Genomic DNA, 26,850 nt, shown 5'->3' with positions numbered 1-26,850 from the left:
GCTGTGGAGTCTCCTCTGGAGACATTCAAAACCCGCCTGGACACGTTCCTGTGTAACCTTATCTAGGTGTTCCTGCTCCAGCAGGGGGATTGGACTGGATGATTTTTTGAGGTCCCTTCCAATCTCTAACATACTGTGATACTGTGTGTGTGACACGGTGTTGATCAAGCATTGACTTCACTCAGGGGTGGATACTGCTAACACAAGGTAGCAGGATTATTTAAACATCCGTTTGATGTGACCTTAAAGCCTATTTGCCAATGGACGTGTTTCTGGGAAGGGACTGATGGCCATTTATTGCAGCTTGTGCAATAGTTTGGCTTGGTTGAGGGAAGAAACAGGCTATTCAAGACTTGAGTCTCTCTCCGGGCACAGAAATGTGGCCCAATTTGCAGGTGTTAGCATTTGGAATAATTCTTACATTCTCTTTAATTTGATTACAGCAGTTTTATTGTGTTTCTGGGCAATGCTAGGAAGGAAAGAGGCTTTCTGTGGTTTTCTTGCTGTTGTTCCCCAGCACTCACCCTGTGGTCCAAGGGAGCAGCTTCCTTGGCTCATCCTCCCTTGCCACTGAGTGACCTTCAGTGCCAGCATTGCTGGCTCGGGGCAATCAGGCTGTGACACTCAGCTTCTGCTTCTAATATGAGGCTTTAATTCAGAAAGCAGTCTGTTCAGCCAGCTGGGGATTAAAACAGACTAAAGTGGAAACGGTGCTTCAAATTCTCCTTCTCTGCTTCGCAGCCTACTGGAATTCTTTCATTAGAGGGGAAAGGTTTATTTGTGCAATGAGTAAATAGGACTGAATTGAAGCTGGTAGCTGAGTATTACTGGCGTTGGCTGTGCTGCCCTTGACTTAGCAATAGTACAGCTTTGCAAGTAGAACTAAATCCTCAGCAGAATTGCTTGCCAACTGTTAACAGGACTAATGAACCAATACTCCACCACCCAGGAGGAGCCAGCACTGCTGCCTCCCACGTGGAGAGTGCAGCTGGGGGTTTCTGGAGACCCATTGCCTCTTCCTGCACCAAAGGAGGAAGGGAAAGGTCAGATCACCCAAATGTAGGAGTGAGTGAGCAGTGCCATTCAGAAAGATGCTCTATACATGGAGTTGAGCCTGACTGGAAATGAGCTAGGGTAGCTCCAACGTGTCACAGGAATGTGGAGCAAGAGGAGTTCTGCTGCTCCTAGACTTGGTCCTGTCGTGTCCCCTGTGATCACCAGTGCATCTGCAGCAGTTGTTCCCTTTGGGAAGACCATGGGAAGCTGGTTTTGCACCGTGAGGTGCACCCTGGTGCCCTGCAGCAAACATGGGAGTGATCCATGGGAGAGGCCAAGCTGGGCTCTGCTGTGCTGGGGCGTTGTTGTAATAAGAAGGAATTGCAGTAATTCTTGGTGGAATTAAGAAATGGGGAAGGAAATACCATTACCTGCACCCTCACTACAGTATTTTTGTGATCCCACAGATCCCATAAACGTGTCTGAGATGCTTGCAAAAGCTTTTCCTTTCCCTGGGAGGGCTGAATGGTTGCTGCTACCCCAGACAACTACTGTTCAGGCTGGCATTTGAGAAGGGCAAACCTCACATGCTCTGGCAGTTGTGCCATTATTCTGTAGCTGAACTTTTTAATCAGTCCAGAGATACTTTGATTCATAAATGAGCAGGTAAAAGAGAACCTCAGCCTCTTTAATGGTGCCTTTTAATTTTCTTGTTGAAGCCCATGGAGTGTGTGGAAAGCAGCTAATGCTGATTCAATGAGACAGCATCAGAAAGGGAAATCTGTTCTCCTCATGTAGTGCCGTGGGCTCCTCTGGCTTGCTTTTTTTCTGTTGTTCATAATAATTGGGCAGAAGTGGTAAAAATATGATGGCATTGGAATAACAGGGTGTGCACAAATAATTTAGAGTCCTGGCTTTAGTTTGATCAAATGTAATTCAGCACTGTTAGGTTAACCTGCAGTGTTTTGTTATGAAAGAGCCTTTTTCCTCTCTTCCATGTGTGTGGCCAAGCAAATGGATGATGAAAGCATGGAGCTGAGGAGCTGGATTGGTGTTTGAGCAGAGCTGGAGGGCAGCTCAGTGGGCTGTGCCTGGCTGGGGCCCAGGACAACCCTCATGTCAAAGGACAGGATGTGGACGGAGCTGTCACCTTCACCCTGCAAACCCCCATGGTGCTGGCTGACATCTGTGCAAGCTTCATTCTCATCCCATACCTGTCATGCTGGAGCACAGGGCATCTCCTGGTGGCCTCAGTGAGTTCTGGCTCTGCTTTGCACGGTTCACTTCAGAACTACCCAGCTTGGCTCACAGATGCGGGGCCCCTGGGCAGCAAGCAGGCTTTCAGCATGCTCTGAGCATGCCTGTGCCCCTGAGCTTTGCTCTGTCTTCATATAAAACTTGTCATTTTACAGTGGTCATCTGGGGAAATTTAACTGACATATTCAGTAGTGTTTTGCACTCGGTAATGATCTGTGAAGAGCAGTGACCTCTGTCAGATCCCAGACAGGGAGCTGCATCCCCTTGTGTGAGCAGCAGGTTGAAGGAGGTGATCCTGCCCCTCTGCTCTGCTCTCATGAGACCCCACTTGCAGCACTGGGTGCAGTTCTGGTGTCCACAACATAAGAAGGACATGGAGCTGTTGGAGCAAGTCCAGAGGAGGCCACGAGGATGCTCAGGGGCTGGAGCAGCTCCTGTATGGAGCCAGGCTGAGAGCACTGGGGCTGTTCAGCCTGGGGAAGAGAAGCTGTGTGGAGACCTCAGAGCAGCTTCCAGTGTCTGAAGGGGGGTACAAGGATGCTGGAGAGGGACTCTTCATCAGGGACTGTAGTGACAGGACAAGGGGTGATGGGTTCAAACTGAAACAGGGGAAGTTCAGGTGAGGTCTTAGGCACAACTTATTCTCTGTGAGGGTGCTGAGGCACTGGCACAGGGTGCCCAGAGAAACTGTGACTGCCCCATCCCTGGCAGTGCTCAAGACCAGGTTGGACACAGGGGCTTGGAGCAAGCTGCTCCAGTGGAAGGGGTCCCTGCCCTGGCAGGGGTTGGAACTGGAGGAGCTTTAAGGTCCCTTCAACCCAAACCAGTCTGGGGTTCTGTGAAATGAAGACAAAACTTGGTGTGATAACAGCTGTTGGAGACTATTTTAGTACAGACCCAGGTGAGCCCCTTTGTAGATTGTGCCCTGGATGGACACCACATAAGGGTGGAATTGGCCCCTTGTGTGAGGGCTTCTGCTTAGCTTCTGAGTGGGAATCGATTCATACAATGAAGTGAATTGTTGTGATAGTTCTCCAGCGGGTTTCAGACGCTGCTTGAGTGGTTCATGAGGTCTGTGCTTTGTCCACCGTGGTTATGGGGATTGGGATTTCCATGAAAGGGAGCAGGGAGAGCAGAGACATGCAATGATCCGGGGTTTGAGGGAGCATTCCGGCTGCTCTGCCGGGAGAAGGCAGCCGAGCTGCGCTGCAGCTCCCCCAATGATGGAAATGGACTGCACGGGAAGCAGCCAGTTTGGAGTGGATTTGGAGGAGCCAAGTGGGTGGACCAGATCTGGATGCTCACATTTGATTCCTTAGTAGCTGCGGGCCCAATAACCATTCAAGAAGCCATTAAAGCAGCTGTTAGTTTCTTCCTCTCAATAAAATTGCATGAACTTGACAAGCATGACCGATACCCTCCGCTGCCGTTGTCTTGCTGCCAGGCTGCATGGGGGAGAAAATGGACCAGAAATGAAGAGGCTGTGTGCTAATCTGGGATTTATTGCAGGGTTTTGTCTATGAACCTTTTCCACAACCCGTGGGACTTCATTGTCATGCCCTTAGCTAAACAAATCCTGCTTTTCCGCTTGTTCCTACTGCTCTATGGACGGCATTAATGGACAACACAAAACCCCATGGGTCATGAGGCCAATTGCAAATACGTATTTGTGTGACCCCTGCGGTGTGCAGGACCCAGCTTTGGGGTCATGAGCCTGCTCTGAGATAAATAAGCCCCTGGTGCAGGTTTGTTGGTGGAGGTGAGCAGCCAGGGATGGATGGCTCATGGAGCTGTGGGTACTCAGCACTGTAATCGAGGCTCTGGTGTGGGAGCTTTCAGCTTTTGGTGGTCTCTAAAAGCTCTGAGCTATCAGTGGGGTCTCAAGTGAAAAGCCCACAAGTCCAAATCACACGGATAGACAGAGCACAAACTTGTTTCTAGGTTAAGCTTATAAGTTAGTCCATTAACTGAGGCATTAGCTGTTCTTGTCCTGTGGAGCAGAACACATTAGCAGGGCTTTACTCCAAGCACAGCTCCATCCAGCCCCTTGTGCAGTCAGCAGCTTGAGGCTGGTGGGCGCCTCCCTGTACCCTGCTCAGATGGGTTTGGACATACAGAGGAGCTGGATTAGGCCAAATGTGCAACCTCCAAGCCCTGCAGGGAAGGAGATTCTTTGTCAGTAACTACTGATAGAGCTGGGGACAGGGAGCTCGATGCTGGCTGCAGTGCCTTGTTCCGCTCCTGGGAATACCTTTGCTGCAGCTCATCTGTCTGAATTTTCCTGCCTTACCTTACCCTTGGGATGCTGCCCGGGGCTGCAGGGCTGTGAAGTGCAGTGGATTTTTACAAGTCTGGCAGCAGGAGCAAGCAGAGCCATGCAGGACTCACCAAATCCCCTTGCTGGGCACGCCATTGAGCTGCTGTCTTCGGGATGGCAACCCCTGAGCTGCCTGCTTGCACTGAGCTCCTGAAGGCTGCAGCTGGCTGCGCCCAAGATGACCAGCATGAGGCTTCTTGATCCTTTTTTATTCTGCCTGAAAAGGGGAAATTGAAGTGGTGTTGAGGCTGAGGAAGGTGCATCTCTGCAGACTTGCTGCGTATTGTCTCTGTAGGCTGGGTCTGTGGTAAGCTGGATGCATCTCCCATCTCCCACATCCAGGCATTTGGTTGCCAAAAGTAAAGCAATAGCAGTGGCAGCAAAATCCTTGATAAGATGCAAATTGTCTTGAATGTACTGAAGGGAAAAAGAGCTTTGTATGCATTAATGTAAGAAAAGCTGGATGGTTTGGCTCATGCAGCTGAAGGCGCTCTGCTGTAGATGTTTTCAGGAGCCTTTGTAGTCTGGAAAAGCTGTGTTTGGGTTTTGCATCTGTTGTTTTTAATAGCAAACACATTCTGGTCCCCGACTTCCCTGCAGTCCATTGCTTGTCTTTAATACAGGGTTTAGTAACAGAGGCAGCACTTGTGTTAGCCTGAGCTTAGTGCTGCAGTCAGGGCTCATTCGGCTGCATTGCTGGCTGGACAAGACCACACGTCCTATATGACACTTCCTTTGCCTGGGGCCCTTCCTTGGCTGGAAGGAGAGGATGGCCTGGAGCCAGGCTCTGTGTGAGAACCAGCCTCTGAAAATTGGGTAGTTAAGTGCCTGCAGAGCGTCCTGCTGGTGGAGGGATGCTGGCAGGTTGCAGCAGCTCTGCTTTTGGCACGCTTGCCTTCGGGGTCACCAAACTATCAGGAGGGGACGCTGCCTTCCCACAGTGTACCCTCTGACTGTGCTGTTTGTGCCTTTAATGAGAAACCTGGAGCCTTCCAGGCTGTTTAATTACAGAGCAAGATGTGAAGCATGACTAAAGCGACCCTGTCTCTAAAAGCCTTTCTGCAGGCGGGTCGGCTGCGCCAGCATCCTCTGGGGCAGCCCAGCCGTGGGCACGGGTCACTGGCAGAGCAGTGCCCTGTGTCAGGGCGATGCAGAGGGCACAGATGGGGTTCAGAGGTGCCCCTCGTGCTCGTGTGTGTTTGGGCCTTTCCACAGAGAGCTCTGTTCAGCTCTGAGGAAGAGGGGGGACCTCCAGGCTGTCTGGAAGCCGGTCTCTGCCGGCCTGGAGAGGGGGATTCACCTTCCCCGGGTTCAGATGCCTGCAGCTGGGCTGATGGTTCAGGCTCTTTGGGTTGCCAGTGGGAGTGGAAGAGGGCTCATCTGGGTGTGCATTTACCCTTGTGTAGGTGAAGCTGCAGCAGGGCAGGTTTAGATGGAGCTGAGGAACAATTCCTGCCCCAGAGGGTGCTCAGGCATTGGAACAGGCTGCCCAGGGCAGGGCTGCAGGCACCGTCCCTGCAAGTGTTCACACAGCGTGGAGACGAGGCCTCAGTGCCATGGGTTAGGGGTGGCCTTGGCAGTGCTGGGGTAAGGGTTGGACTGGATGGGATTAAAGGGCTTTTCTGAGCTGGTTGGTTCTGTGGTTCTGTGATGGGGAGGTGCTGGGGGGAACTGGGGGTTCCGATCTTCCCCACTCCCCAGCGTGGAGGGAATCAAGAACTTTGGCCTGGTGCAGCCTGAGCTGCGATCACCCTGCTCAGCCCCATAGCAGAGGGGGGCACGAGGTAAAACGCAGTTGTCACAATGAATAAAGCCTGGGGTGCATCTTTGGGAAGCCTCTCTGGTCCTGACTGACATTTCTGAGGCTGCTGCAGGAGCACGGAGCTCACAGCAGGGCTCGGCCCTGAGAGCTTTCTGCTCCCCCCCTCGGGCCTTCGCTGATCCCGTCCTCAGAGGGCCCGGAGCGGGGCCAGGACCGCTCGAACCCCCCACAGGACTTGGGGCTGGCAGCTTTTGACCTGGTTTGGTGCCGGGTCTGCTGCAGGTCTGCAGCCGTGTCAAGGCCACCTCCCTCTGAGCAGCCCTTTGTAACCAGAGGCTTTGTTTCATCGGGGTGGTGATCGCCTCGCTCCCTTTCCCTCCATGAGCTGCTGGACGTGCCTGTGGTTGTCCCATCTGTGGCACGGCGGAGAAACGGCTCTTGCTTGGATCAGGGGCAGACCTGAGAACCTTCAGGAGCCCGGTGCCCGGTGCGAGCTGGTGATGCAGAGGTCAGGAAGGATGGGGCTGAATGCAGGTGAGATTCCAGAGTCCCTAGGGTTGGAAGGGCCCTCTGCAGACCATCCAGTGCAACCCTGCCAAGGCAAGGCCACCCCGAGCAGGGCACACAGGAACGTGCCCATGGTGGGTTTGAACGTCCCCAGGGAGGGAGACTCCACAACCGCCTGCAGCCTGCCCCAGTGCTCTGCACCCTCAGTGGGGAAGAGCTCTTCCTCCTGTCGGGGTGAAACCTCTGGTGCTTTAGTTCATGGGCAGGAGAGGCAGGGAAGGACCCCAGCTGGGTCACCATGGCTGAGAACCCCCCTTGCCCCCAGCCATTGCTGGTTGAGCAGAGGTGGTTCTGCAGGGGCAGTGCCTAAACCTGAGGCCATGGCTGTGCCAGAGGAGCACGGCTCAGAGGCAAGGGGCAGCCGTGGCCCAGGCAGAGCATCTCTGCCCCTTGGCTTTTGTCTGTGAAATGCAAACAGGTTTAAAGTCTGGTTTAAAGAGCTCATCTGTGGGGTTGGCAGAGGTTAAAAGATCTCCGGTGTGTTTGTGTTTATGTGGTTTAGTGGCAGATTATTTTCTTTTCCATAGGAGATAAACCTGGATGGGTTTAAAGGTTGTTTCTCTAAGCAGAGGCTCATGCTCTGTAGGCTGTGATGATTTATTCGGAACTATGCTCTGTCTATCCTTGTTAAGTACCCTGAGAATGAGACTGGCACTGAGGGAATTTAATGTGACACATAAAAGTAAGGAGTGTTGAAGAAAGCTGAAGGCTTTACAGCATTTAACCAGCTTGGATCCTCGCTCCATAGCAAGCCATTTTCCTTGAATTTGAGATGCCGAAAGTGGGAGAACACCTATTGCCTTGGGCCTGGCACTGTATCAGCGTAAACCAGGCTTCCTGGAGAGCGCCAGCTTGGAACGTGGCTGTGCTAAAGTGGATTAGCACCAGAAAGGCTCAACATTGGAGAATGAGCGTGATTAAAATTAAATAGGATCAGCAAGCTTGTTTAATTTTTATACAGGACAATTACACATCACCACTGCCACAGCTCATTTGGCTGCCACCCGTCCCTGCTCTACGGGCTGGGGTGTGAAGGGTTTGCTGTGAGCTGTGCCCTTGCTCACATCCTCCTGCAGCTCCTGTGCCTCCTGCCACCATCTCCTAACAGAGGCCTTAAGCACCAGAGCACCCAGATGGGGCAGGCTGGGGGAGCAGGGTGGGCTGAGGCGTTGGGAGCAGCAGGTTTCAGGTACCCAAGGTGTGACATTAACCTGCTGCAAGGGCTTCAGTCGCTCAGTCCCTTCCTGTGCTTGCCTTTGCAGGCAGGGCAGTAGTGCTTTGCTCGCCAGGCTTACAGGAGAAATCGCATCACTTGCTCTAGTCCCCTCCTGACCGTTTAAAAGAGCCCTTTAAAAGCTCTCTCCCTTTAGGAGATGAATTCCTTGCACATACTCTGCTTCCCAGGGACCTTCATGCAGAAACGCTCGTGCAAGGTAAGGTGCATGCAGGGAGTTAAGCTGCCTTTAATCCCTTCCCTCTTCCCCTGAGCTGAGCACACAATCCCCCGCTGTTACAGGAATCCACATTTAAATGTCGCTCTGTAGCTTAAAATCTGTGAGCAAGAAAGGGGAGGGATGTTCTAATTTGTTGTGGTGGGATGCTGCTGCCAACAAGCTGGAGCGATCACTGCTGCTGGCAGCAGCAGCCTCCTTACACTGCATTGCTCTTGATGCTCTGGAGCCTGGTGCTGCTCTTGCACCAAACGGGCACCCTCAAAGCCTAAACCAACAAAATGCCTTTAAAATTAGGTTTTAATTTCTTTGTAATTTACCAGGTGCATAGAACAGCTTGTGTGACATGGTGACATCCTTATAGAGGGCTCTGTGGGCAGCACTGCCCCCGGGCTGAGACCCAGGGGTTTCACATGGCCTTGCCTGCAGGATGTGGGGTGCAAGACAGGCAGTGTGGCCCCGTGCCAATGCAGGGGTTGCACCGGATGATCTGCAGAGGTCCCTTCCAACCTGAATGATTCTGGGGTTCCATGAGCATGGCACCACTTGGCTGCAGGCCTGGCTCTGTGAAATGCACCCAGTGACTCTCTTCAAGCCAGCCCCAAAGGACTGCCCCGGGTGCTTGTCCGGGGGCACCTGAGAGGGAGGGGGCAGAGGGAAGGGCTGTTCCTCCTCCTCTGCCACTTCCCGGTGGGTTCCACTGCTTTCGGGTTTGGCTGTGGTATTTAAAGCAGGTAGTGTATGGCAGGGGGGGTGGAACTAGATGATCTTAAGGTCCTTTCCAACCCTAACTGTTGTATGATTCTGTTCTATGCAGTGTGTGTATTTCCAGCAGGCAGTGTGTGCTATGCAGTGTGTGTATTTACAGCAGGCAGTGTGTGCTATGCAGTGTGTGTATTTCCAGCAGGCAGTGTGTGCTATGCAGTGTGTGTATTTCCAGCAGGCAGTGTGTGCTATGCAGTGTGTGTATTTCCAGCAGGCAGTGTGTGCTATGCAGTGTGTGTATTTCCAGCAGGCAGTGTGTGCTATGCAGTGTGTGTATTTCCAGCAGGCAGTGTGTGCTATGCAGTGTGTGTATTTCCAGCAGGCAGTGTGTGCTATGCAGTGTGTGTATTTACAGCAGGCAGTGTGTGCTATGCAGTGTGTGTATTTCCAGCAGGCAGTGTGTGCTATGCAGTGTGTGTATTTCCAGCAGGCAGTGTGTGCTATGCAGTGTGTGTATTTCCAGCAGGCAGTGTGTGCTATGCAGTGTGTGTATTTACAGCAGGCAGTGTGTGCTATGCAGTGTGTGTATTTCCAGCAGGCAGTGTGTGCTATGCAGTGTGTGTATTTCCAGCAGGCAGTGTGTGCTATGCAGTGTGTGTATTTACAGCAGGCAGTGTGTGCTATGCAGTGTGTGTATTTCCAGCAGGCAGTGTGTGCTATGCAGTGTGTGTATTTACAGCAGGCAGTGTGTGCTATGCAGTGTGTGTATTTCCAGCAGGCAGTGTGTGCTATGCAGTGTGTGTTTCAGCAGGCAGTGTGTGCTATGCAGTGTGTGTATTTCAGCAGGCAGTGTGTGCTATGCAGTGTGTGTATTTACAGCAGGCAGTGTGTGCTATGCAGTGTGTGTATTTCCAGCAGGCAGTGTGTGCTATGCAGTGTGTGTATTTCCAGCAGGCAGTGTGTGCTATGCAGTGTGTGTATTTCCAGCAGGCAGTGTGTGCTATGCAGTGTGTGTATTTCCAGCAGGCAGTGTGTGCTATGCAGTGTGTGTATTTACAGCAGGCAGTGTGTGCTATGCAGTGTGTGTATTTACAGCAGGCAGTGTGTGCTATGCAGTGTGTGTATTTACAGCAGGCAGTGTGTGCTATGCAGTGTGTGTATTTACAGCAGGCAGTGTGTGCTATGCAGTGTGTGTATTTCCAGCAGGCAGTGTGTGCTATGCAGTGTGTGTATTTACAGCAGGCAGTGTGTGCTATGCAGTGTGTGTATTTCCAGCAGGCAGTGTGTGCTATGCAGTGTGTGTATTTCCAGCAGGCAGTGTGTGCTATGCAGTGTGTGTATTCCAGCAGGCAGTGTGTGCTATGCAGTGTGTGTATTTACAGCAGGCAGTGTGTGCTATGCAGTGTGTGTATTTACAGCAGGCAGTGTGTGCTATGCAGTGTGTGTATTTCCAGCAGGCAGTGTGTGCTATGCAGTGTGTGTATTTACAGCAGGCAGTGTGTGCTATGCAGTGTGTGTATTTCCAGCAGGCAGTGTGTGCTATGCAGTGTGTGTATTTACAGCAGGCAGTGTGTGCTATGCAGTGTGTGTATTTCCAGCAGGCAGTGTGTGCTATGCAGTGTGTGTATTTACAGATATGCAGTGTGTGTATTTCCAGCAGGCAGTGTGTGCTATGCAGTGTGTGTATTTACAGCAGGCAGTGTGTGCTATGCAGTGTGTTCCAGCAGGCAGTGTGTGCTATGCAGTGTGTGTATTTACACAGGCAGTGTGTGCTATGCAGTGTGTGTATTTACACAGGCAGTGTGTGCTATGCATGTATTTCCAGCAGGCAGTGTGTGCTATGCAGTGTGTGTATTTACAGCAGGCAGTGTGTGCTATGCAGTGTGTGTATTTCCAGCAGGCAGTGTGTGCTATGCAGTGTGTGTATTTACAGCAGGCAGTGTGTGCTATGCAGTGTGTGTATTTCCAGCAGGCAGTGTGTGCTATGCAGTGTGTGTATTTACAGCAGGCAGTGTGTGCTATGCAGTGTGTGTATTTCCAGCAGGCAGTGTGTGCTATGCAGTGTGTGTATTTACAGCAGGCAGTGTGTGCTATGCAGTGTGTGTATTTACAGCAGGCAGTGTGTGCTATGCATGTGTGTATTTACAGCAGGCAGTGTGTGCTATGCAGTGTGTGTATTTCCAGCAGGCAGTGTGTGCTATGCAGTGTGTGTATTTACAGCAGGCAGTGTGTGCTATGCAGTGTGTGTATTTCCAGCAGGCAGTGTGTGCTATGCAGTGTGTGTATTTACAGCAGGCAGTGTGTGCTATGCAGTGTGTGTATTTACAGCAGGCAGTGTGTGCTATGCAGTGTGTGTATTTACAGCAGGCAGTGTGTGCTATGCAGTGTGTGTATTTCCAGCAGGCAGTGCATAGCTGAAACACTACAGAAACTACCCAAAGGTGGAATACAGAACATTTGCTGCCCGTTACAGAGGACCCTTGGCAATCTTCCCCTCTCCTTTCCCTCCTGCAGCCGGGGCCGCTCTGTTCCGCAGCGTGCATCCCCCTGCAGCAGCACATTGCCCCTTGGCCAGTTTTAATTAGCTTTCTCTTACAAAACCCGAATGTGGAACACGGAGCTCTGTCAGCTCAGACCTTCAGCTGGGGCTCTCCTGGGAGCAGGGGGAGGCAGGGCTGGGGAGAGGGCTCTGGGCTCAAGCTGAAGCCTCTGTCAAACAGCTCTTGCAGCCATGGGGAGACATGCCCGCGCTCCCCACTGAGCTCTCCCCAGGTACGAGGGGCTGGGAAGCAGGTTGTGATGGAAGATCTTAAGGGGGGGTAAATCAGTGTGCTCTGCTTGATTCTGCTGCTGCTCTGCAGGAGAAAAGGGGGCAAAAAATGGGCTTAAACAGAGCAGCGTGTGGTGACTCACTGCCAGAGTGGGGTGAGCTGCTCCCCTGCCAGGGAATGGAGGATAAATCTGACCTCTGCCAGGTTACCAGATCTCATGGAAGAAAATCCGGTTTCTCTGTGGCTGTGGAGGGAGCCTGGGCAGAGCCAAGTGCACTTCTCAGGCAGCAGGGGTGGAGGGGAGCTGGGGTTTAATTGGGGCTTGCTATGCGGTGATTAAAGCATCAGACAGGGAGGTGGCTGTGAGCGATGGCTGGAGGAGGAGGAGGATGCGCTGAGCAGGCTGCAGGGGGGAGGGAGGTTATGGCAGTGCTCTGCCCCACGGATGCTGTCTGTGCTGCTGCCCCTCTCGTGTCAGCCCTCAGTTCATGGGGCAGAGCTGCTGTCCTTGGGACCCTCCTCCTCCTGCTCTGGGGCCATACTGGTAGGTGAGGACAGGAGGCTGCTGTAACACACCATCTCTGCCCCCACACCTGATGTGTCTCCTGTTGCCCTCCACTCCCATGTCACCCCTTCCTGTCCTTGCAGGGCTGCAATGTCATGGAAGACCAGGACCTTCGGGACATTGGGATCAGTGACCCACAGCACCGGCGGAAACTGCTCCAGGCCGCTCGCTCCCTCCCGAAGGTCAGTGCTGACTCCATCACGTGAAGCAGGGGGGGCATTGCCCAGAAGGGTGGAAGCAGAGGACGCAGAAGCCAGTCCCTGTAACTCCAGGGATCTCAGGGGTTGTGGGAAGGGTTTTGGGAATATCAAGGAGGAGGAAGAGTATATTCATCTGCCAAGCTATGTGGATGGGATGACTGCAGGGGAGAGGGTGGCTGCCCCTTCTGCCAGGCTTGATCCCAAGTGCATTCCCTGTTCATAGGGTGACTGTTTTGCTTTAAAGCTTCTAGTGGGGATGATGATGGCCTTTAAACTGATTTTAATTGGTGCTGTATGCCTTGGAATCCCTGGAGCTTTTAACCCCTATCTTGTGCTTTTACAGTTGAAACCCCTGGGCTGTGATGGGAACAGCCAGCCTTCAGTTCCTGCATGGCTCGACTCCTTGGGGCTGCAGGATTACATCCAGTCCTTCCTCTCGAGTGGCTACAGCTCTATTGACACTGTGAAAAACCTCTGGGAGCTTGAAATAGTAAATGTGAGTGTTACCCTTCTGCCATGCTGTGAGGTCCTACCCATGTTCTCTCTGGGGCTCTGACTTGCAGTGAGTCACAGAATCCCAGAATCATTAAGGTTGAAAGGGATCTCTGGAGATCATCTGGTCCAACCCCCTGCTCTCCTTCAGACTAACCAGGCCCAGCTCCCACAGTCTCTCATAAAGGAGATGCTCCAAACCCCTGATCATCCTGGTGCCCCCCACTGGACCTCTCCAGTAGCTCTCTTGTCCTGTTAGGAGCCCAGAACTGGACACAGTGCTCCAGATGTGGCCTCACCAGGGTCAAGCAGAGGCACCCCAGGATCCTCTTGTCCCTCCTGGCTCAAGGGTACACTGCAGCTCATGGTCAACTTGTCATCCACCAGCACGCCCGGGTCCTTCTCAGCTGAGCTGCTCTTTAGTAGGTCAGCCCTGACCTGTGCTGGTGCTTGGAGTCCTTCCTCCCCAGGCACAGAACCCTGCACTGGCCCTGGTTGAACCTCGCTAGGTTTCTCCTTACCCAGTTCCCCAGCCTATTGAGGTCCCGCTGAGTGGCAGCACAGCTCAGATGTGTTAAACAGGAGCAGCACAGCTCGGGGAGGGGAAGCTTTGCTTGTGCCAGGGCAGGAAAACCCCCAGTGACGGTGAGGCTGTCCCTCCAGGTGCTGAAGGTGAACCTGCTGGGCCATCGGAAGCGGATCATCGCCTCCCTGGCAGACAGACCATACGAGGAGCCACCAGCAAAGCCACCGCGCTTCTCGCAGCTGAGAGTGAGTCAGTGTTTGTGTCCCAGCTGGGCCCCTGTAGGACGTGCTCAGCACTGGCTGGGGCCTTCCCTCTGCCCTTCACTTCCATCCCTTTCTTTCACAGAGCTACACCTGGGTCTGTCGGGAATAACTGTTCCCTCTCTAACCAGCAGCTCTCACCCCGGGGGGACTCAGTGATGTGCTGAGGATGTTTACTGGGAGCTCAGGTCCTGGCTGGGTATTGAGGCTCAGAGCTCAGCCATGTTCAGCTTTCCTCTGCTGCTCTCATGCACAGGAATTCTGCTTAGCAAAATCAATAAAAAGGGGAGGGGGGAACCCACTACAATGTCAGTATTGAAGTTAAAACTCCTTTGAAGGCAAGGATTGAGAGTAAGCATAGAGAGTGATCTTTGAAAACTGCACTGCTTTGGAAAAGAAGGAAAGGATAAAATCTGAAGAGCTTGTTTCTCATTAAAAGTAATCAGTCTGCCCTGGCAGCTTGGGTTCCTCCTGGTTCTCAGGTACTGGGTGGTTTGGAAGGAAGTTCTTGAAGCATTGAGGCAACTGCACATCTGGTTGTGTGGAGGAGGAGGTGTTTGCTGTTACCAGTTCCCATGGATGCACCTTGGCTGCTGCTGGAGCAGCAGAGCCCAGAACTCCCACTCCATGGGCAAGCATAACTTGGGGAATAACAGCCCGGCTGGCTCTGGCTTGGCCCCAGCACCTGGAGCCCTTGGGCAGAGTTAAAACAGATCTAACAGCTTTCATTTTGTCCTGTCCAGTTCCTGCCCCACAACAGCAAATGTCACTGTTTGTTTGTTCACTTGTGCTCTAGCGGGAGTGGTTCAGTTTACCCACACTTGGCTTTATTCTGTGCACGTCAAACTGCATCTTCGTGTGTGAAACAAAGCTCAAGTGTGTGCACACAGCAGTGCTGGAAGAAGTGATGTGGCCTGTTGTATCTGTTCAGCTTTTCACCTGCATCAACTCCAGCGACCCAGGCAGCAGATCCTCACACAGATGTGACCCTGCTATTGAAATCATAGAGTGGTTTGGGTTGGAAGGACCTTAAGCTCATCCAGTCCCAACCCCCTGCCATGGGCAGGGACACCTTCCACTAGACCATGTCACCCAAGGGCCTGTCCAACCTGCCTTTCAGAAATGAGAGATGGGAGGTGATGTTCAGCCCTTGCAGGTCAGGTTCTGGCTGCCTCCCCATGGGAAACATTAGGCAGCTCCTTCGGTCAGGTGCCTCTATGCAAGGTGGGTGCCTGCACTGAACAGAGAACTGAACAGAGCTTTCTTCCCCTTGTTCCCTGGCCAGAGGTAAGGTGGCCTTCCCATGGGGAGTAATGTGGCATGGCTCAGCTGGGATGGGATGTAGCTGGGTCCTGTTTTGACTGTGCTGGCTGGGAGTCTGAGATCCCTCTCCCTGGGCTGGTTGGGCTTCTGTCGAGCTCTTGCTGCACACGATGTGATTTGTGGATGATGGTTTTTTGCTGCGGGAGTGGCAGCCTTTGGATGTCAGGCCCTTGGTTGGTTGCCTCATTCACTGTTCTTCCTGAAAAATGGCATTTGAGAGAGGAGTTGGGCAAACCCATTGAGTTTGCAGTTCACCTGCGGCCTCAGGAGCAGGGCAGTGTGCCATGGAGTGGGAGCACAGCATCCTGCTTCCTCCCAGTGCTTGCAGATTAGCTTCCTGGAGCAGGAATTGGAGGCTCCCCATCCCAAACATGTGGTCCTTGCCCTGTTGCACAGCTCTTCCCTCTCGCTTTGGATTCCCAAAGCTTTTCAATGAGCTGAAGTGAGTTGAGCTGCGGTGCCCTGCTTGTTACAGAGGATTTTATAGGAACTGAGGTTCTGGTGTAAAAAAGAGGGGATTTACCCTGATACTGCACTGGGAACGGGCGCTCAGGAGCTGTGTACAAGCCCTGCACCTTCACCCTGCTGCCCTGTTCCAGCTACAGAACCCCTGCTGGGCAGCAGGCAGTGAGGATCCACTCCTGCAGGCACAGGGGGGTGTCTGGGGGGGCGGAGAGGAGTCCTTAGTGCAGCCTCCACTGATTGCTGTGCTCTACAAGGAGGCTGCGGGAGAGAATGGGCCATTTACAGCATTTCCTGGTGCTCCAGCTGGTGGGATCCGGAGCCTGGCTCTGGCTGGGGAGCGGAAGGACGTCAATGGCAAATTAAGCCAGGCTGTTGAATAGGATTAATGTGTGTTGCAGCTGTGAGCTTCCCACTTTGTCTGCTGGGCTGGTTGGCACGTCCAGGCGGTGGATCTTGCCTGCAGTAAGAGCCAGGCTGTCGGGCATCTGGGTCAGGCTCTTGCTGGGCTCCCAGGGCTGTTCTCCTGGGGTGGCTCAGCAGCAGCAGCAGCAGCTTCAAGTGCCTTGCTTAGTGCTTCAGTGGGGCCTGTTCCTCTGTCACCACCCTGGTCAGGGCTCAGTGTCTCTCCTGGGATGTGCTCAGCAGAAGGGGCTGCACAGCCACCCGGGAGCAAACCCAGGGGGATCGTGTGGCAAATAAGTGGTGGGATGGGAGGACAGGGAGGCAGGAGCCTGCAGAGCAGGAGCTGACCCCGTAACTCTGCTCACTGTGCCCTGGCACCGTTGAGGGGGTGAGGAGTGTCTCGGCTATGCACAGGCTGACCGGGGTTCGTGGTGTGCGCTTGTTTCAGTGCCAGGACCTGATGTCCCAGGCGTCGTCCCCCCTGAGCCAGAGCGACTCCTGCACGGGCAGATCTGCTGATCTGCTGCTGCCCTCCGGGGACACCGGCAAGAGGCAGCAGGACTGGGGCACCGAGGCTGCTCCCTACTCCAGAGCTGAGCGCTACAAAGCACAGGTCAGCGGGTGCTTCTGCGTGTCCTTGGGTCCCTCTGTGCAGGACCCCCCCTCTCTGGAGCCAGTGGGGAGTCAGGATGATGCACAGGGGCCAGGGAGGGGGTCAGGGACAGAGTCCATCAGGCACCAGAGTCAGCACTGTCACTGGCAGCATCCTGCCTCCTCCCAGCCGCTTGGGCGTGGGACTTGGCCATGGCCGTTCTGAACCCCAGTTGCATCCAGCCCAAGAACATCCCAAGATGTGTTTCAACCCAAGCTGGACCTCTTGTGGCTTCACATCATGTTTCTTGCCCTGCAGGAGGACCGTCGGGAGTCAAAGCTGACCCTGCGCCCCCCCAGTCTGGCTGCCCCCTACGCCCCAGTCCAGAACTGGCAGCACCAGCCAGAGAAGCTCATCTTCGAATCCTGTGGGTATGAGGCCAATGTAAGTGTCTTTTGACTCGTGGGCTGTTGAGCATGAGGAGGCTCCAGGGTCAGGTCGTGCTTCCTCCCCTCCCTGAGTGACGTGTCCCTCCCCATCCATCATCTCACGAGACCCCACTTGCAGCACTGGGTGCAGTTCTGGTGTCCCCAACACAAGAAGGACATGGAGCTGTTGGAGCAAATCCAGAGGAGGCCACGAGGATGCTCAGGAGCTGGAGCATCTCCTGGATGGAGCCAGGCTGAGAACACTGGGGCTGTTCAGCCTGGAGAAGAGAAGCTGTGGGGAGACCTCAGAGCAGCTTCCAGTGTCTGAAGGGGGGTACAAGGATGCTGGAGAGGGACTCTTCATCAGGGACTGCAGTGACAGGACAAGGGGTGATGGGTTCAGACTGAAACAGGGCAAGTTCAGGTTGGATCTAAGGCAGAAGCTCTTCCCTGTGAGGGTGCTGAGGCGCTGGCACAGGGTGCCCAGAGAAGCTGTGGCTGCCCCATCCCTGGCAGTGCTCAAGGCCAGGTTGGACACAGGGGCTTGGAGCAAGCTGCTCCAGTGGAAGGGGTCCCTGCCCGTGGCAGGGGTTGGAGCTCAGGAGCTTCAACCCAAACCAGGCTGGGATTCTATGATCCATGGCTGCTGGCTGCTCGCGGGCCATGACATTCCCTTGGCTGTTGCAGGGTTCCCTGCCTGAAGCCTTTAACATCTCTCCCTCTTCCAAACAGTACCTGGGCTCCATGTTGATCAAAGACCTCCGGGGGACAGAGTCTACGCAGGACGCCTGTGCCAAGATGAGGGTATGGCAGCCATGGGTACAGGGGGGCTTCCCTCACAGCCTGTGGTGGGTGATGTGGAGATCTCAGGGAGTTGTGGCTCCCCAAATGGGGAGGTCTCAGTGAAGCTGTGGCTCCCCAGACCCTGCCCATGGGCACAGCAGGGGCCCAGAGCACCTGTAACAGGCTATGCTGTTGTTGCTGCTGAACTCCCCCCAGCGCTTCCCCATAGCTGGAAGGTCTGTGCAGTGGGAGAACTGGTGTTTTCCCTGGGGAAAGGGGTGCTGGGTGCGTTTCAGGCTTTCCTCCTCCTGGTCCAGGACCCCCAAAGCCTGCCTTTGTGGGGCCTGGGGTTTCTGGGATGGACTGGGGCCCTGGCGAAGGAGAGAGCGTTTATTCACAACTGGTCACTTGAATGTTCTTGTTTCTGAAGAAATCCACAGAGCATATGAAGAAGATCCCGACCATTATACTGTCCATCACGTACAAAGGGGTGAAATTCATCGATGCCTCAAACAAGGTGAGCTTCAGGTGCCTTGAAGCTGGTGTCTGGAAAGGCAAGGCCTGCAGCCCCAGGGGATGGAGGTCACGTTTCTTGGCTCAGGGAGCTCCCTGGGCTATGGGAGGGCACCAAGGTGGTGGTGTTACCTGAATGCCAAAGGCCTGGCAGACTGGCTGTTTGTGGACTGTGTTTCCATTGATTCCTGCCATGGGAATCTGGCTGGGAGCCTCCCCCTCTGCCAGTACCTGCTTTGCTCCCTGCCTCCAGTACTCGTGTGCCACAGCCAGCGGGTGGTTTGCTGGGTGTATTTGCCATCCCCAGAAGGGTGAGAAGTGCTTATGGTTGACCCTGACAGAATGTCATTGCTGAGCACGAGATCCGGAACATCTCCTGCGCTGCTCAGGACCCTGAGGATCTCTGCACCTTCGCCTACATCACCAAGGACCTGCAGACCAGCCACCACTACTGCCATGTCTTCAGCACCGTGGACGTGGTGAGTGGGTCACTGCATCTCCCAGCGTGCTGCAGTCCTTTGCAGGCCCCTTGTTTCATCACTCAGCTTTGTTGGCGAGTCACAGACCTGGGTCTTTCACCTAAAGAGTGAAAGAAAGAAAGTTCTTTCACCTAAAGAGCTGGGGTTCTTTCACCTAAAATAAGCCTTTCAAAGTCCTGGCTCAAAATGCTTTTACTTTGGAGCTCTGTCGACAAACAGAACATTTGTGTGGCTTCATTACTGCGGTCTCCAGTATAAAGAGAGTTTTCCCCTCCTGGGGAATATACAAAGCCCTGATACGCTCTCAGCTGTGTTGGGTGTACCAGGCTGATTTAACAGCCTTTTCATTCACTGAATGAGGGGAGCAGAACTTGCTTTTATTCTCGGGCAGAATCAGCTGTACGAGATGATTTGGCTTTTTTCTCTTTACAATGCAAACGGCTGCTCAACCGCTCTGTGTTGTGTGTTCTCTCCAAAGAACCTGACCTACGAGATCATCCTCACGCTGGGGCAGGCGTTCGAGGTGGCCTATCAGCTGGCCCTGCAAGCCCAGAGAGCAAAGCCCCTGGGTGCTGGGGCAGGAGAAGCCATTGAAACAAAATCTTCCAAACCGGTGCCTAAACCGCGAGCCGGCATGAGGAAATCTGCAGTGAGTGCCCCTGGCCGGGGGGATCTGGGATTTCCCTTGGGCTTAAACACGCACCTAAACCTTCCCCTTGGTGGTGAGGGCAGCCCAGGCACAGACAGGGTGCCTTTAGGTGCAGATAGGACACCCATAGCTGTAGGCACCACTGATGTTGCAGTGTCTGTGGCTCTGGTAGCAGTCCTGCTGCAGTGTTAGGGCTTCCCCTGGTAGGATGAGGACAAGGTGGGAATAGCCTGGGTGGGATGGGATCTAAGTACGCTGCTGTATCCAGCACAGCTTCCATTGTGCAAACCCAGCAGGGCCACAGTACATAGCAGATAGCCTGCAGTTTGCAGTATGGGAGTGCTCCGGTAGCCAAAACCATCCAGGACTGGAGCTGCTGAGGAGCAGGGACTGCTGCATAAGCCTTTGCCTTCCTTTAATGTCTCCTTTTGTCTGTGTTGTGCTTGCTCCCCCCGCTCAGGTGCCGCTCCCTCCCGACACCCGCTGTTGTTACTGTCACACGTGTACAACACACCGCCCCTCCTACCTGCCGCTGCAGTCTGTTAGTCCCGGAGCCAAGGTCTTTACCCTTCTTCCTGCCACCTTCCCTTGTGATCCCACCTGGGCCAGCCCCGCTGCCCCCAGCCCGCTTCCCGTGCCTCTTGCTGTGCTCCCGTGTCCTGCCTCGCTGCTGTCTTCCCTCCCTGCTCGTTCCAGGGCCGTGCCATGGGCTCAGATGACCCCAGGGATAAAGCACTCATGTCCTCATACCCTCCCCTGCTGATGTAGAGTGGCAGCTCTCAACTAACTGCGTTGCTCTTTCTGGTGTTGTTAACCTTCCTGTAGGATCCTGATTAAAGAGGACAAGATGAAAGAGCCATGCTTGGTCAAGAGAGTAAATCACTTGGGAGTTCACCTGCCAGAGCTGTGTCCCCTCTCCCTCTGCCTCTTTTATTTTGCTTCTTATAGTGCCATCTTTATAGCACTCTGTATTTCTCATGCTTGTTTGTAAAAGGAAGTGAAGCTGTCACTAATGGTCACAGGGGCTTGCAGGCCTAACGCAGGAGGTCCCCTCAAGGTGCTGGGTTGAGACTGATGTGGCTAGACACGTTTTAGCTCACATTCAGCACCCGGTGTGTGTGGGGAGCTGCTTCCCTGCACTCATGCGTGGTTTTGGGATGGGCGTTAGGCAGAGCAGCAGCCCCTCCATGCTTTGAATCCCAGATTCACGGGTGACCTGACACATCCTTTCTCTCCTTACTCTCCAGCTGGAGCCCCCTGAAGTGGACCAAGACTCCCAGTCTCATGCCAGCGTCTCCTGGGTCGTGGACCCCAAACAGGACTCCAAGCGGACCCTCAGCACTAAGTATGAGACCACTATCTTCTAAAGCAAACACACCCCGTGTCCACCCAGTCTAACCGTGCCTTTGCGATCTGATCTGTCCGCTCTAAACCCCCTCTCCCTCCAGCTGCTCGCACTGAGCCCCGCGTAGGCACTACGTCAATGGCAGCAGCACTTAGGAGACTGTAGACTTAAAACCGGCTTTTGTACCCGATCACTGCTGAACACTGTGAATTCTCCTTACTCGGAAACAAGGGTAACACGCTCATAGGTATCCGTGAGGCGGGAGGCGCAGGGGGTGCAGGCTGGGGAGCCGGAGCTCTGGAGCCAGGAAGCCTCCGGCCGTTGTCACGTCTTTCCCCTCGCTCTGGCACTGTGAATCCCTGGGGCAATGTGACACCCCCCAGGCCTTTTCTTTTCTAGTTCACCTTCTTCTCCTTGGACTGATGGAGACCTCTTGTCTCTGCGGTGCACTCCCTCCTCCTGCACCCTCTCCTTCCCGACTGAGCCACGGCTGCGTACTGTTCAGTGAACTCACCCCTCTTCTTACCTGCCGTTCGACTCGACACTAACCACTGTGATGCTGTCTGCAGATAACACACCTTCACTAGGTTGCCTCACGGGGACCCTTGCCCACAGTCTCTCCCCGTGAAGCCTGAAGCAGAAAACCTGCTCTGATGGGAGCATTGGTTCGGGCTGGGAGTGATCGTTCCCACTGTGAGCTCTGTCCCCCTCACGAGTGAGCTGGGGTTCTGGTTTCATGCATTTCACCCCTTGTAAGATTCTTTTCCCCCATAGTCCTGTTTACACTTGCCAAACTTCAGCGCTATGGGCATAGTTCTCACTTTGCAGATTATAAAGAGGTTAAGCTTTTAAAGGCACATGTTGTTAGCCCGTGCTGGGAAGGAAAGGTGTTGGAGGGGCTGGACACTCTGCTGCTCAAGCAGATGGAGCTCTGCGGTGTTGAGCAGACTTACTTTTTTGCCAAAGGGAGAAATGGAATTGAAATCAGTCTGCTGCTGATCCCAAAGCTTGTTTTCAGCCTACAAACCATTGCACAGTGAGGGCTGCAGGGATCTTGAAACATCTGTCACCTTCCACCCTTGAGAGCAAGGATTTCACTCGGAAGTGGCCCTTGCATCAGTGGCCACCTCTGCTTTTTCTGGCTGCTTCTCAAGTGCATATGTTTTTCCTCTGGGAAAATGTCCCTATTTCTGTGTAGAAATGCTACTTTCTCAGTAGAAGCAGTTTTTAATTCCAGAATATGACTGGGAATCGTTTGCATAGGATGGCAGAGCAACTGTCACAGGGCAGAGCAGGGTCTGGGGATGCTGTTACGGTGGTGAAAGCCCCTATGAGCCATCCGTGGCCTGCCCTTGGTTCCTTCACTTGTGTTTGCAAAGCTCACCGAGCTCAAACAGAGGAGGAGGAGGAGGAGTTGATGACTCTACAGCACCGGGAGGCACAATTCCTGACCCCCTGCTGCTGCTCTCGGAGTGGCTGTGTCCAAGCGATGGCACCTGTCAGTTTCCCTGTGTAGGAGATGGGGATGTGCTTCCCTCTAAGGGTGGAAGGCTCCTTGTGTTTGCAGAGCAGTTTGAAGACCCTTCAGTGAAAGGCTCTGTGACTTGTTCCACGACATGGCAGTAACCCTCCAGCGCCCTCCTCAGAGGTGAAGTCCAAAACTCCAGACTCAAAGCAAAGCTGGATCCGGGACCCCCAGCAGCTCCGAGCAGATGGGGCTGTGGCTGTGGCTGTGTGGTAGTTGGGCTGCACAGAACTCGCTGACGTGCACCCTGGTGTCAGTGAACTCACTGTGGGTTTCATACCCTGGCAAAACCCCCTCACAGCCCAGTTCTGGAGCGGTGCTGGTGATGGTGGGTTTGTACTGGTGAGCTGGGAAGAAAGGTGGGCAGCAGCTCCCTGCTCACCTCTGTGTGACATGTCTGGTGGGCACCTTAGTTAGAAATGGGGAGGAGGGCACACTCGGATCCCCAGTAAAGCTCCATGTCCAAGTAACAGAATTTACCCCAAATCTTTGGTCGTCACCAGCTGGCATCAGTGGGGAGGTCACAACAGCAGCCCTGGGTTATCGCACCTGGTATTTAGGGGCTAGAAGCAGCTTGTCTGAGTTTAGAGCTGTTGCTTCAAAGCTGATCTTTCCCCAGCCTTGTGGTGAAATCTGATGTTTCAAAATCTTGATTCAGCTCTTTCTCAGGAGTGAATTTGATCTCCCAAGTCATTTGTGGCTTAATGGCACTGAGCAGCAAACTGACTTCAAGCTGAGGGCTAGGCTGGTAAGAACCCAAGTGAGAGGAATAAAAAGATTGTCTTACAGTCATAGAAGAAGGAAGGCTCAGCCTAGTGCTTGTATTTCACATGCCATGGGAGCCTCTTACCGCAGAGCAAGTGCTCCTCTGCTTAAAGACCCCTTTCAGCTGCCTGAAGTGCTGCAGGGCCATCCTGCCAGCCGCAGTGTGGTGGACAGCAGGATACTGCTGCATCTGATGTGCTGTGAGAGGCTGGGGTTGGGGTCAGTCAGCATCTTTCCAAGCTGTAAGGGAGCCCTCAGGTTTACTGTATCCTTCAAAGAGAAACAGGATTGGTGTGGTAGCGCAGTTTCGATGTGTAAGCGTTTACCATGCCATAGACCACCCATACGCCTGACTCTAGAGGGTCTGGGCTCTTGCATCTCCCCTGCACTCAGCAGGTTCCTCAGCACCTCCCACACTGGGTCACCACAGCATGTGCCTTTCTAAGGGTGACCATCCAAACCCAGCTGGGATCACAGGCAGCTCTGCCTGAGCTAGAGCCCCTGCTGTGTGTCCATAACCCTCACGGTTGTGTCACATCCTGGCCGTGAGCCTCATCTTTCCCAGCACTTGTGTTTTATGACTCAGAAATCATTCATTCCATTATCTTCCTTTCTGTTTGCCTCTGCAAAGCTGAGCTCCGGGCAGCTGTCTCCTACCACGGACATGTAGTAACGGGGCAGAGACCTAAGAAGCAGTGGCCTGCTGACACGAAGATCATCTCCATCTGGTGTCTGCCTTGGAGTTGGGTGCATGGCTGCTCAGTGAGGGCTCCCAAAGCAGAGGGGGGAAAAGGGATCCCAGGCACCAGCTGAGGAAAGCAGCTCTCTCCATGTCTAGCAGAGGGAAGCTGAGACTTCTGAGAGCAATGTCACCTTTTCTAGCTTGACACAAATGTTTTTCAACCTGTTCCTTTAATAATGTGCAAAAATGATGCAGAGCAAATCCAGTTCACAGTTTAAATGTAGCACTGCAGGTATTTTTGTGAGGAAAAAAACAATAGATATCCTTATTTACTGAGAATCCACGCAGCCCTGAGTACAACAGGGAGTCTCAGTGGTGGGAGCGGTGTGCACATCTCTAACGGTACTTACATTTGCTTCAGTTCTGGGTGAACAGTAGAGAATGCCAAATTCCTGGAAATCCCTTCCTGCAGCGTGAGAAGCCTGGCAGGGGAAGCGCAAGTGGAAACAGCTTGAGTCTGCAAAGGATCTTTCACCCAGAGTGCTTGTGGCCAAGTCTGCCGATGGTACAGAGCTTGCTTCCCCTACAGAGAACTCTTGCATTGCAATACTTGATGTTTCTATGGCAAGGACACAATTTCTTCCCATTTTTCCGCACTGAACCCCTGGAGATGAGTCCCTTCTCCAGTCTCGTGTGCACCTGAGTTGGTTTTAAATGCAGTTATGCCCTGAAGGGTTGAGGGTCTGGGGTTTTTTAAAGTCTATTCAATTGTGATTTAGCACTTTTTTGATACTAGCTTGTTATTTAATTGGTGCAACCGATTCAGAAGGTGAACAAATAAGGAGTTAAATTTTGGGCATTACACTGAAACAGTCCATACCCCAGGAGAAATCAGACCAAGCTGAGGATGGCTCAGCCCCCATCTCAGTCCAGGATCCCCAAAACCGCCATCTCAAAGGTGCCATTACTTTTCTTCCCAATTAGCAGGGTATCTGACAGCAGTTTGGGCTGTGACTGATGTCTCTTCACACAGCACTGACTGCTCCCCTCAAGGGAGAGGTGTTAAAATGTGATTTTCATTCTTCACACACACAAATGTAGCACAGCACGTGTGTAACCTCGACAGGCATTATGATGGTTGGGGATGTGGTACCTGCTGCTTTACTCTGATGGTATGCCCAGATAATTTCTGTTTAACTCCAGTTGCTGCTGTATGTCAGGATTTCATTTAGTCTCTCTAGCCAGTGAGGCAGAGAGGGATGATCCGTAATCCCAAGGGCATAGACCTGTAAATGATAAGGAGGGGGAAGTGGAGATGATTATTTTTTAAGTTGATGAATTTAGGAAACCTAACATTCCTTGTTCTGCATATGTTGCATTCATACTGGTGTTAAGTGTAAATATTTGGTGTGTTGGCAACAAGTCTTTTTGGAGAGATTGCAAATTGAACCTCTGCTTGGGAGGAGGGACAGCTTTCTTTTTACTTGCATGAGCTTTTCGAAGGTTGGCTTGGAGGTGATGTGGTGATGAAGACTCCAATCTTCAGGGGACTGTGCTTAGTGACCCTGGTGGTCCTTTCCAGTCCTGTGTGTGATCCTGTGGTTGTCTTTAGTGATCCAACAGTTCTTTAGCCAGATACTCTCTTTCTCGCTCCATAGACAAAGCAGTTGTTTTGGCAGTGCATATTCCCCTTCTATTTCAATGGGTTTTCTCAAGGTACTTGCATGCTGGAGACAGATCCTGGACCATGCCAGTCCCTGACTCCCAGTCATGTTATCCCACCCATTGCACAGTATTCTGCCTCTTCCTCCCTCCAGGGTTTTATGGTATCTGGGAGGAAAGTGCCCTAAATTTCTGGTGCTGAATATGACTTTTGACTCAAAATGCATCTGCTGTATTCTCTGCCTGGAAAAGGTGGTGCTGCCCTGGGCCTCAGTCCCCTCTTTTAAGGCCAGATTGTGGTTTACAGAGTTTGGATTGTGCGTGGCATGAGTCCAGGCTGAGAACTCAAGATAAGTAACCGAGATGCAGAGTTGTCCTTTTTTATATAGGAGGGGATGAACTTTTTTGGTTTGTTTGGTTTTGGGTTTTTTTCCCCCAGGTTGAAGCTGCTTTATCTTTTTTAATTTTGTACTTACAAGGAAAAACAAATGTCATTCAGCTGCCATTGAACTTGCTTTGGGATTGTTCTTTTATGAAGAAATTACGTAACTTTGGTGGGGTATGTGCCTGTCCCCTCCCAGGGAGAACATGCAGCAGCTTCCAGGCTGTACCTCTAGTGACAAGTCTGCACCTTCACAAGGCTGCTGAGACAGACCAGATGCCAAATAGTCCCTCTGAAGCCACCCCGTTCTATGGGCAGCTGAAGTGGAGGCAGTTGCTCTAATGCTCCTTCCACTGCACTTCAGCAGTTTCTAGCAGCACAGTTTCCCCTAGCTTCCTTCTGCTGACTTTGTTTCCATGCAATCAGACCTTTATTTTAGAGGTGTTTGCAACACTCTTGTTGCTAAAGGTCTCCCTTTTATGTTTCCTATTGGCATTGCTTCCTGTATTATTTTATTTTCCCAAAAGAAAGTACCTGTGCTGCTCTTGCAAAGTCAATCTAGCTCAAACATTTTTCTTACCCATGGAAGAATAACCTGAGATTCCCTAAGAGGGCAGAGAACACTCACGTTCAGTTTGCAATGTAGTCATTTTTGCTAATTGTGATGTATGGCAGTGGGACTGATTTGTAATACAAATGTTATTTAATCTGTCTGTATTTTGATACTTGAATTTCCTTTTATTTCCTGTATATACAATTGTTAATCTGTTCAAATTTGTCTGAATTTTGAAACATCTTGTGGTACCAAACATAACCAATCTGTGCAACAACATAGACTGACCTCACTACAACAAGGCGAGAGTGTAAATATTTCTGGGCTTCCAGCAGTCGTTTTGTTGTTTTCAGAATTGTACAACTTAGAACAGACTGAATTAATAAACCAACTTAGACACGTGTTGCCCTCTTGTCACTGTGACCGACCCCAG

The 26,850-nt window shown here is 52.6% G+C and overlaps 1 protein-coding gene across 16 annotated transcripts in view; it reads left to right on the top strand.

Annotated features, from left to right (window-relative positions):
• ANKS1A (ankyrin repeat and sterile alpha motif domain containing 1A) overlaps positions 1–26,850 on the top strand; it is a 127,639-nt gene that overhangs the window by 87,014 nt on the left and 13,775 nt on the right. For 6 of the 16 annotated variants that reach the window (XM_061349469.1, XM_061349467.1, XM_061349472.1 and 3 more), the window contains 11 exons: positions 12,475–12,573; positions 12,935–13,087; positions 13,747–13,854; positions 16,508–16,672; positions 16,970–17,095; positions 17,812–17,883; positions 18,293–18,379; positions 18,717–18,854; positions 19,333–19,503; positions 19,964–20,062; positions 20,751–20,848. In XM_061349469.1, the coding sequence (XP_061205453.1) occupies positions 12,475–12,573; positions 12,935–13,087; positions 13,747–13,854; positions 16,508–16,672; positions 16,970–17,095; positions 17,812–17,883; positions 18,293–18,379; positions 18,717–18,854; positions 19,333–19,503; positions 19,964–20,062; positions 20,751–20,848 (1,316 nt within the window). Of the gene's footprint in view, positions 1–12,474; positions 12,574–12,934; positions 13,088–13,746; positions 13,855–16,507; positions 16,673–16,969; positions 17,096–17,811; positions 17,884–18,292; positions 18,380–18,716; positions 18,855–19,332; positions 19,504–19,963; positions 20,063–20,750; positions 21,039–23,769; positions 26,820–26,850 lie in introns of those variants that run through there. The other 10 variants (XM_061349470.1, XM_061349482.1, XM_061349474.1 and 7 more) reach the window with 8 other exon arrangements.

Source organism: Neopsephotus bourkii, unplaced genomic scaffold (assembly GCF_033783945.1).
Source record: "Neopsephotus bourkii isolate Nb327-2 ecotype Australia unplaced genomic scaffold, CSIRO-AGI_Nbou_v1 NB_414, whole genome shotgun sequence".
In the NCBI taxonomy this organism is placed as follows: Eukaryota; Metazoa; Chordata; class Aves; order Psittaciformes; family Psittacidae; genus Neopsephotus; species Neopsephotus bourkii.
This window is presented reverse-complemented; position numbering and strand designations above follow the sequence as displayed.